This window comes from Berghia stephanieae, chromosome 5 (genome assembly GCF_034508935.2).
Source record: "Berghia stephanieae isolate SIO BIC M18660-M18661 chromosome 5, UCSD_Bste_1.3, whole genome shotgun sequence".
Classification (NCBI taxonomy): Eukaryota; Metazoa; Mollusca; class Gastropoda; order Nudibranchia; family Aeolidiidae; genus Berghia; species Berghia stephanieae.
Window position 1 is genome coordinate 82,477,757 of NC_088364.1, and position 11,086 is coordinate 82,488,842.

Consider the following 11,086-nt stretch of genomic DNA (forward strand, 5'->3'; position numbering starts at 1 on the left):
GCGTCTAATGAATTGTTAGTTGTGCTCTATATGTTACGTGTTGCTGTTGGTCAGGGAACTTTTGTAAAGCGCTTTGAGCACGTTTAGTGGAAATTGCTCTATATAAACGCTCGAGTTTTTTAAATAAAATAATAATAATAATGATGATGATGATGACGACGATGATGATGATGATGATGATGATGATGACGACGATGATGATGGTGATGATGATGATGATGATGATGATGATGATGATGATGACGACGACGATGATGATGATGATGATGATGATGATGATGATGATGATGATGATGATGACGATGATGATGATGATGATGATGATGATGATGATGATGATGATGATGATGATGATGATCATGATGATCATGATAAATAGATTAATTCATTTATTGCTTTATTTGATTATTCATTGACTTATTTATTCATTTATTTCTTCGAGATTTGAGCACCTGCATTTTCGATACACAGTATGAGTAGATATCATTTTTTAGATGGTGACACACAAGACACATGAATCGATTTCTCTTGAATCTGTTGTTTTGATTTGTGTGGAAACAATTTTCCTTTGCCGTACTTTTGTTTCTTATGTGTGTCATGTGTGACAAGATCCAATTGGATTCAATAGTCTAATGTCACGTCGCCCAGCAACGGCGGTCATCGCGGTTCTAAACAAAGAAAGTCGGTACTTTTTATTCTTCATGCCGGCTAGATCTTTTCATATCTCTTGTGATTAGAATGTGTAAAAGTCAAAACATGATCATAATTATAATATTTTTTTCCCTATGGATACGCTTTTAGGCTCGTCGGAGAAATATTTCATAAGGGCGTCCGATGGTTTAGAGCCAGTTACTAAGTTACCATTCGTCATTAAGAGAGAAGTGACGTTACGACTGTTGAAGCGTATTGAGACCCCAGTACTAAAAGTACTTACGTCACATTTTTACGACTTTTAGGTAATCAGTGATAAACTTCAAGCTGAATAACCTCAATTCACTCACCAATTTTGTTCACGATAAACGCAATCTACATAAGTCCCTTATCTCAATACTAATGTAATGTATTGTAAATGTTGCTGCTCGAAGCTCGAAGAAATAAATAACAATTTAATATACGAAAACAGATAAAATGGACGTTTCGGGTTTCCCTTTTATCAACAAAACAGGATGAATAAAACACTACAGACGAATGAGATAATGTGGTAATGGCGTTGTTAAGATGAATAAACAAACATAATATTTCCTGCCCATCAATGTTTTTGTTTATTCGTCTTAACAACGCCACTACCACATTATCTCATTCGTCTGTAGTGTTTCATTCATCCTGTCTCATTCGTCTGTAGTCTTTCATTCATCCTGTCTCATTCGTCTGTAGTGTTTCATTCATCCTGTCTCATTCGTGTGTAGTGTTTCATTCATCCTGTCTCATTCGTCTGTAGTATTTCATTCATCCTGTCTCATTCGTCTTTAGTGTTTCACAATCACCTTGTGTTATGTCAGGACGATCGTTTCAATGCTGGTACCATCTCCTCGATGAAAAAAATAAAGTAATGCTATTTTGTCCGATGTTAATGTTGTTCCAAATTTTTAACTTCTTTTTATTTTTCTATTTTAACTTAACGACAATCTAACAGTTTAAGTATAATATCCTATCGTTTGTTTTTCCGAATCTGTTATTTGAATCTTATACCATTCTCTCTCTGTCAACTCCACTTTGTCAAATTATTAACGCTATAAAACTAGAGTTACTTTATTGGTCAAAGAGCGTTACAAAATGTCTCTATCATACTGATCACTTTGATCATTAAAAAAACTTGAGCTTTTATATAGCGCAATATCCACTAAACGTGCTCAAAGCGCTTTACAAGGGGTCCCTGGCCAACAGCAACACATAACATGTAGGACGAGACATGACGCCTGTCAGGCGATATTACGGATTTTTGGGACAGAGACAACGCTGTTAACGGCCAGGTACTCATTTTACACCTGAGTACGGTGAGAGAATGTGAGTAAAGAGCCTTCTCCAAGGACTCAACTATGCGCCGAGCGAGGCTCGAACCCAGGACCTTCCGATCCGAAAGCGAGTGTCATACCACTAGACCACATAGCCGCACGAACTAACCCACTTGCCAAGCCCTGAAAAGTATCGATTCTGCTCATATCTCCGATATTCCATTGTGTCAATAACAAATGAAATTAATGGTTGATACTTCCGATTCGGCCTATCAGAAATATTTGAGTTGGGCGAATTCGGGAAACAACAGGTTTAACCAGGACAGACCAGGCGTAATGGATTCTGTGATTGGATCCTTATCTTAATCTTTTCATTGTTTGTTGAGGATCACGTGATTGTTGTCATTAGAGGTGTGATTTTATCAGTAACTATTGATGTCTTGGTGATAGCGTTAGGGTGTGATACACGCTTTTCAGGTCAATTCGATTCTGATGCAATCACCAACTCCCACCATTAATTCTCGTTCTTTAGAGTTTCTTACATTCCCATTTTCGATTGATGGTATTTTAAAAGAGGATATTATGAGATTTTAATGAGCTTTGTATTTCATATTTACCATTCCATTGAAAGTGTAAGACGCTGATTTGAGAACTGCAATGGCAGCAATAAATACGTATGTTCTCCGTCAAGTTAACTTTAGTTAAATCATGATTCAAATGGAATTTTCAGAAAGGAAGGCAAGAAGTATTGCAAAAGCGGCCATCTGCGATAATCAACTCTCACTGTAGGAAGATTTTATATAATTACAACCGTGATGTTTCTTCTATTATATCTTTATAATGCTTTAAAATGATTGAAAAAGTAAAAATTATTATGTTATTAATTAAGTATAATTCAACTTGGACGGAAATAGAAGATACGTGAATTTGAATTAGTCATTTGAGCTTTCGAAATCGAAATGAAGAAATATTTCTAGTGATCTAGTATTTATAGGACACATTCAATTCAGCTTATGGTTCTATAAGTGAATAAAAAGCAATGTTGTTATTTGTAACAACCCAATCGACACCAACTGTAAACCGAGTCAAAGATTTTTTATCTACTATTGATAAATCCAATCGTTATCTAAGGGCCGAGATTATAGCATATTATTGGAAACTGAGGGCCAAAAACTCTACATGTTCATCGGGATGTGGTCATAACCAAACGACAGCTGGGTCAAATACTGTGGATTGGACTGTTGAAAGTCCAGACAATCTTCCACCAACGATTACTATCCCTGAATACAGCGACCATGGCGAATTGGCTTCTTTGCTTGTCATCATTTTGGTGGCAGCGTTGTTGGGAAATGGCTTGGTGTTGGGAACGTTGGCTTCAAACAAATCCTCTTGGAGCAACATGGACTTTTCCATCTTGTCATTAGCTTTGAGTGACATTCTTGTCAGGTAAATAGAGAGATGGGAGGAGAGGTGTCAAATGAAAACATGATGGCTCAATGCTAAAGTGCTCGTTCGTTCATTCTCTCTCCTTAACACTTACCCGCCAAACTAGCTCAGACGTACACGGATGTAAAACATGGTTCCAGAAACATAACAAATTAAAAATTATTGCACTTTTGCGTTTTGGAATTCCAAACTTGTAATCAATCATTTTTCCGCCACTGTCTGGATATTTTTTAAAGATTTAACGTGCTGGATTAATGTTTTAAACTTTTTTTTTGTGATTAACTGAAGAAGGGTTTCTAGCCCGAAACGTTCCGTATATGATATTTTGTTCTTTTTCTTTTAAAGCTGATATATTCATTATTGTACATTACGTTTTCCAACAGCCCATAGCTTTTAGCAGCCTAATATCCAATCATTGTGCAAGCTTTCGCTCTAGCTATGGGACTAAAATTTGAATTTCAAAACCCAAACGTGCAAGATTCCTTTATTCTATATTTTTACTTTTTGATTGAAATAGTTAAATTTAATGCTTGATAGATATATCAAACATTGCTTTAGTCTGTTTTACTATACCATTATGTACCACTTTGTATCAGAAGGGGTAGAAAATGTCGATAAAAGGTATTAGTAGATATCTAGATATCTAAGGGGAATCAAAATTCACACTTAACATGTTTGACTGAACCCGTAATGATCGACTGCACCATTGAGACTTTAGTGAGATTCAAACTATCTTCCTCTTCTGCATATTTCGCCTAATCCTTTCTCTCAATGACTGAATTAGTAAAATCGTATATCCCTTTACAAAAAAAAAATCATCAAGTGTCTACGATCATGATCAGTGTCCCGATGGGTGACACTCATAGCAAAGACAAGATTTGTTGAATTTAAAAGACCTCCTGGTTATGGGAGAAACGGATATTTGCCGGAATTCTTTCTTAAAGAGAGCACTCGTGGGGAGCGGTCCTTATGTGATCGTGAGAAATTTAAAATTTAGTTACATACATAAATGACCTGCTGAAGAAAAATATAAAGCATTGTAAAATGTATTAAGCATAGTGAAAAACCATGCACTGCAGTTAGTGTTCATTAATGTCTAATCATTCATTGATCTATTTAATTATCATTTATTGAGTTATTTACGTCTCTTCGTGGTGTGGTGCTGACCTGCCGACTATTCGAAGAATTACGACATTTCAACTCCAATACGCATCAAAAGTTGTAACGTCACTTCCCTCGTAATGACACATGGTAACTTAGAAACTGGCTCTGAACTATCGGAACAATGGCGGACGCCCTTATGAAATATTTCTCTGACGAGCATAAAAACGTATCCAGAGGGAAAAAAATTATAAATCTGATGATATTTTGACTTTTACACATTCTGATCACAAGACATATGAAAAGTTCTAGTCAGCATGAAGAATAAAAAGTACAGATTTTCTTTGTTTAGAACCAAAATGGCCGCCGTTGCTGGGCGACGTAACATCAGACTATTGAATTCAATTTCAGAGCTTCATGAGCTCTCAAAATCATTAAATCTTATTCGAAATAACATTTGAGGCCAGACTACACAATTTTATGACTTTTGAAGTATTATTTGATCCTCACGAGGGAAAACTATTGATTTTAATGTTAACTATAGATAGAATGAAGATGACGTCATTTAGTTCTTTGTTATTGTTTTTTGCCATCCGCGTTTATGAGTAATTCTCACTTAACTGTATTAACCAGACTATAAACGTTCAATGCTACAAATAGTTTTGTGTGTTGGTCCTTTATACTTCCGGGTGGCAATGTTATGAGCTTCTTAGCCAAGCGGATACTATCTATAGTGACTACCATTTTTATGTTCTAAAAATTGCGATTTTTTAAATCTTCAAGTTGGCAGTTCTGGTGTGGTGATATGACACTCAGAATGTGATTTATTTGTGGAGCAAGTTGAATGCATATATAGTCTCAAAACTCACCATCTTCTCTTCACACTCGGGTGTAAAATGAATTCTTGGCCATTTGGATTCAATAGTCTGATGTCACGTCCGCCCAGTGGTTCTAAACAAATAATATCGGTACTTTTTATTCTTCATTCTGGCTAGATCTTTTTCACATGTCATATGATCAGAATGTATAAAAGTCAAAACATGATCAGATTTATAATGTTTTTCTCCTCTGGATACACTTTTATGCTCGTCAGAGAAGTATTTCATAAGGGCGTCGGCCATTGTTCTGATAGTTTAGAACCAGTTACTGAGTTACTATGCGTCATTACGAGGGAAGTGACGTCACGACTGTTGAAGCGTAGCCATCGTTAACTTATAGCCTGACACTGACCAAAAAATGACGTCAAAATGCCAGTCTTTGGCCACAAAAGAGAACAAATCGTGAGTTGTATTCAATAGTTCAACCAATGGGACCACTTGCTTCCATGAGCACTACTACGACAATTCACTAGGGGGTGCAAAAACCAAATAAAGACGCAAAATGCCAGTCTTTTTGGGTTTCAGTGTCAGGCTATAACATAACGATGGCTGCAGTTGAAGCCTATGAATGTAATAGTGCTCACATGCGTCATGTCATGTCTAGCCCTACACATTGTTTTGTTATTTGATTGGAAACTCTTGTAAAGAGCGGCTATCTGATCTAGTGGTATGACACTCGATTTTGGATCGGAAGGCGCATAGTTGAGTTCTTGGAAAAGGCTCTTTACTCACATTCTCTCACCGTACTCATGTGTAAAATGAGTACCTGACCGTTAACAGCGTTGTCATTGTCCGAAAAATTGTAATATCGCCTAACAGGCGGCACGTCCCGTCCTACATGTCAAATGTTGCTGTTGACCCTTGTAGTGGGTATTGCGCTATATAAAGCTTATTTTTTTAGCTTTGAGCAGTTGCATCAGTTGCATCAGTTTGCGCTAACAAAAATCTCACATTTTGTAGATTGAATTTTTTTTCTTCTATCAAGTACGACATGCATTCCTTTGATTCTGGACCAAGAGATAAACCCGGAGTGGACAATTGGGTCGTTGGGTTGTAGAACTATTCCGTTCTTCATGCAATTGGCTGTCACTGCCAACATGCTCACTCTGTGTTGTCTGGCTGCCGACAGGTACCTGGCAATTGTATATCCGCTCCAGTTCAATAGCCTCAAGGTAAGATGACAACACTGTCTAGCTGACTATCATTTCTATACTAACACATCGTCTTCATCTGGTGTTATGCCTTCTTCTTCTTCTTCTTCTTCTTCTTCTTCTTCTTCTTCTTCTTCTTCTTCTTCTTCTTATTATTATTATTATTATTATTATTATTATTATTATTATTATTATTATTATTATTATTATTATTATTATTATTCATCTTCTTCATCTTCATCATCATCATCATCATCATCATCATCATCATCATCATCATCATCATCATCATCATCTTCTTCTTCTTCTTCTTCTTCTTCTTCTTTTTCTTCTTCATGATCGTCGTCGTCGTCGTCGTCATCATCATCATCATCATCACCATCATCATCATCATCATCATCATCATCATCATCATCATCATCATCATCATTATCATCATCATCAATTACTTATTCTTCCACTTCTTCTTCTTCTTCTTCTTCTTCTTCTTCTTCTTCTTCTTCTTCTTCTTCTTCTTCTGCAAATAATCTGGCCGAATATTACTATTAACCTGCATTTCTTTAACAAAATGAAAGGTGCTTTCCATATAGCCTCGCGCATCTTTTAAAGTCTCACTATTGCTCAGAAGCTTGAGTCCAACAGGTATTTTTATTCCATAATCGAAACGTATTTGGAAAAAATGTTTCACTAGTTAACTGGTGTAATCTGGAGAGATACGTATTTTAAAATTTGGCCAGTAAACTCGTGTAAATATCGATCGATTTAAATGACCCTCATCTTGGAAAAAGCTCTCAAACCTGGGACCTCGCGAATTAGGCGTTGTCAGATTGTTTTATTAAATGCCTTGTATGCATTTGGTTACAACAACACTACCATTGTAGTTTGCGAATTCTGTGTTAGAATATATGTAGGTATGGTGATAGCAATTCTAATTTCATTGTTTTCATCAAGCATGTTGTGGTTTAACCAGATAGAATCAATGAAAATACCTGGTACTACAACATGTTGTCTACAAATCATTGATCACCAATGGTCCCTCATATATTAAAGACATTCTAAGCATCTATGTCCCCAATTGAAACTTGAGGTCAAGAAATGACCAATGAATCCTTGTCAAACCTAAGCCATTGTTAGAACTCTCTCCCATCACACGTGAAATGCTCGGATTCATTGCCAACGTTCAAATCTCGCTTAAAGCTTTATATTTTTACGTCATAATATTCCAATACTATTATCATATTTTGTTGTTGTAAAATTGAATTCGTATCACGTTTCCATCAAACTTGTCTTACTGTAATATGTTTTGTTTTATATCACTGTAAACCGTGTATAGCCTGTGACAACGGGGTAAAGCGCTATATAAATACCATTTATTATTATTATTATTATTATTATTATTATTATTATTATTATTATTATTATTATTATTATTATTATTATTATTATTATTATTATTATTATTATTATCATTATTATTATTATTATTATTATTATTATTATTATTATCGTGTTCTATCACGATTCCTTCTAAACAGCAACTTCTACATAATTTTGAACTGTCGTATGTATGGCCGTACGCTTTGCTCTCTCTCTCTCTCTCTCTCTCTCTCTCTCTCTCTCTCTCTCTCTCTTGTGTTGTTGTTGTTGTTGTTTGTTTTGTTTTGTGTATTCAAAAAGTTCTCATCTGATCATGATTAATTTCTCATTACCAGTCGGTGAAGACTACACAAGTACTGATCTTTTTGGCTTGGCTCATTTCATTGGCGGCGGCCACCCCGAGCGCCTTCCGGTACAGTGTCCAAACAGTTTGTGGCCAATGGGAACCCGATGGAATGTGTCACCAGGTGAGGGGATAGTTATACACAGTCTAGGTGGTTGGAATACACACATTGCTGTTGTTAACAGATCGTGGCTAAAATGTACCACGAATTTCAAGAATATAATATCAATTTACAGTTATTATAATTATAATAATAGTAATAGTAATAATATAGACAATAATAGACAATATATTGTGTAAGCTCTACATTCACTGATTATCTTTAAAACATGTCGACCTCGTGGTTCCAGAACATTGTTTTTTAAAAATTTCTTCTCAGTGAGGAGTCATAAAATGTTGATATCTGTCTTAAGATATTGTTATGCTAACATCAACTGAAAATATACAGAAGCAATGTCTTAAATGCACTGCTTTACGGAAATGAAAGCTGGAAAATAGCATCATTCATAATGAACAAGCAAGAAACCTTTCAAATCAAAATGTCTACAAAGAATTTTCAACACATTTTGGCCTACAAAAATAAAAACAGTGGATCAATTAAAGAAATATGACTGCACTAAAATTGAAAGCCAAATAAAAAGAAGATGGCATTGGCTGGGTCATGTGGCCAGAATGGGAAAAGGGTTGCTTCTCAAGACAGCCTTGTACTGGACAGCAGATGGGAAGAGAACGCGGGGGAGACCCAAAGTAACCTGGCAAAGGGCCATAGAAAAAGAATTAAAGGAAGACGGACTTCCCTGGAATACAACTACTACAAAAGCAGCAGACTGCAAAAAACGGAGATGTCTGGTGGATGCTCAATGTGCTTGAAGGCCCGAAGAGGATTAAATAAGTAACATCATCTATGTTTAAAAAAAAGTATATAAACTGCTTTTAAAAATATTATGCTGACAAAACAAAGAGTTTGTTGATTATCAATCTTGTTATCCCTCATATGACAGGATTTTACGTTTTCTCTGTGCCTGAGATCATCGGGTGAAGACAGTCTGTTAAACAACAATGCTATGAAATGGACTTCCTTCGTCATGCTGTTTGTTTGCCCGACCATGATAATGGGCGTGGCCTATGGCATCATAATTCAAACGTTATGGATAAAGGTGAGTCACGATAATTTATTCATACGTTTTAAAGTGTTTCAAGGCACTTGCGATACTCTAAGTCTGTGCGGCTATGTGGTCTTGTGGTATGATACTCGCTTTCGGATCGGAAGGTCCTGGGTTCGAGCCTCGCTCAGCGCATAGTTGAGTCCTTGGAAAAGACTCAATACTCACATTCTCTCACCGTACTTAGGTATAAATTGAATACCTGGCCGTTAACAGCTTTGTCTCTGTCCTGAAAAAAAATATATATTATAGCCGAACAGGCGTCATGTTTCGTTCTACATGTTACGTGTTGTTGTTGGTCAGGGACCCTTTGTAAAGCGCATTGAGCACTTTTCGTGGATATTGCGCTAAATAAGAGCTCAATTTCTTTTAAAATTCATATTATATGCGTCCATGAAAAATATGAATATGTCAACGCGTTTCCCCGAGTTTCATCAACCTCACTAGACTTACAGATCTAATTTCATTACCTCATACTAAATGATCTATTTTATACTATAGAATCTGAAATGGTTAAATATGAAACAGTACCAGACAAAACAGAATGTAAATAAAAGAATTTTTAAAATCCCCCCAAAAATCTGCCTGTTACCGGTCAGACGTGCTAAAGGATAGCACCTTGGAATTTTTGAAGTCCCAGGTTTTGCCTAGATGGGAGTCATTTAAAAACAATCGATTTTTTATGGACAAATTTTCTGGCCAAATTTATAAAAACATGTATTTTTTTCTCCAGATGCGGCAGTTGTGTGATTAAATTCCTGTTTATTTTATTTCATGTGCAGGCAACACTAGGTATTGTAGCTCTCAGTGCAACTGCACTCAGGAATCGATACAAGCGAAAGGCGGTGAAGATGCTAGTCTGTGTCGTCCTACTGTTCGTCTTGAGCTGGGCACCCTTGAAGATCTGGGCACTGGTAGCAGAGGAAGAACAACTCGATCTAACTCTAACGACAAAGACTATTGAACTCTATCTCAAGGTTTGAATAATAATAATAATCTTTCATAGCGAATTTGCACTTAGATTCACCATGTTCGATGCGCTTCATAGTGTTTCATTTGTCAAAACAGCAGGCGATATAACTGAATTTCAATGTCAAGCAGTACAAATTACATTTTAGGCGTCCGTTTTATACATAAATTCTTACAATACTCGTCTAATGTTAAAGCAAGGTACTCATTCTCACCTGTTGAATAATGACCAGGTAGTCGTTTACATGTGAGTCGATTGGGGTAATGCATTCAGTGTTTTACAAAAGGCTAAAGGACAAAACGTTTGTGTCATAGTTTTGAGATCATATATATATATATATATATATATATATATATATATATATATATATATATATATATATATTGATCTTTAAGTCATTTCGAGATCATACTTGCCGACAAGATGTGCCAAATAATTTTCTGACATCTGTTTTGAATGTAAGTGATGTATTATTGTTTTCATTGTTTTTGTTATGGCTGAAGAAAGGTCTTGAGCCCGAAATATTCTGTGTTTGGGATTTTGTTCTTGTTCGAAGCTGTTATAATCATTTTTGATCATTTCTTGTTTGTACACAAAGCTATGGGTTGGATTTAGGATACTTGTCTTTCGGAAAGTACTTTTCGCCAGATCTTACAGTTCTAGCTACCAATGCTGGGTAGACAAAGGGATCGAGTCAGGAAATTG

The 11,086-nt window shown here is 36.0% G+C and overlaps 1 protein-coding gene across 1 annotated transcript in view; it reads left to right on the forward strand.

The window, feature by feature from the left end:
* Positions 1-2,660: 2,660 nt before the first annotated feature.
* Positions 2,661-11,086, forward strand: part of LOC144974030 (QRFP-like peptide receptor) — a 9,885-nt gene continuing 1,459 nt past the window's right edge. The window contains exons 1-6 of the mRNA XM_078916919.1: positions 2,661-2,737; positions 3,084-3,398; positions 6,363-6,549; positions 8,241-8,372; positions 9,250-9,405; positions 10,194-10,388. Of these exons, the coding sequence (XP_078773045.1) occupies positions 2,661-2,737; positions 3,084-3,398; positions 6,363-6,549; positions 8,241-8,372; positions 9,250-9,405; positions 10,194-10,388 (1,062 nt within the window). The remainder of the gene's footprint in view (positions 2,738-3,083; positions 3,399-6,362; positions 6,550-8,240; positions 8,373-9,249; positions 9,406-10,193; positions 10,389-11,086) is intronic.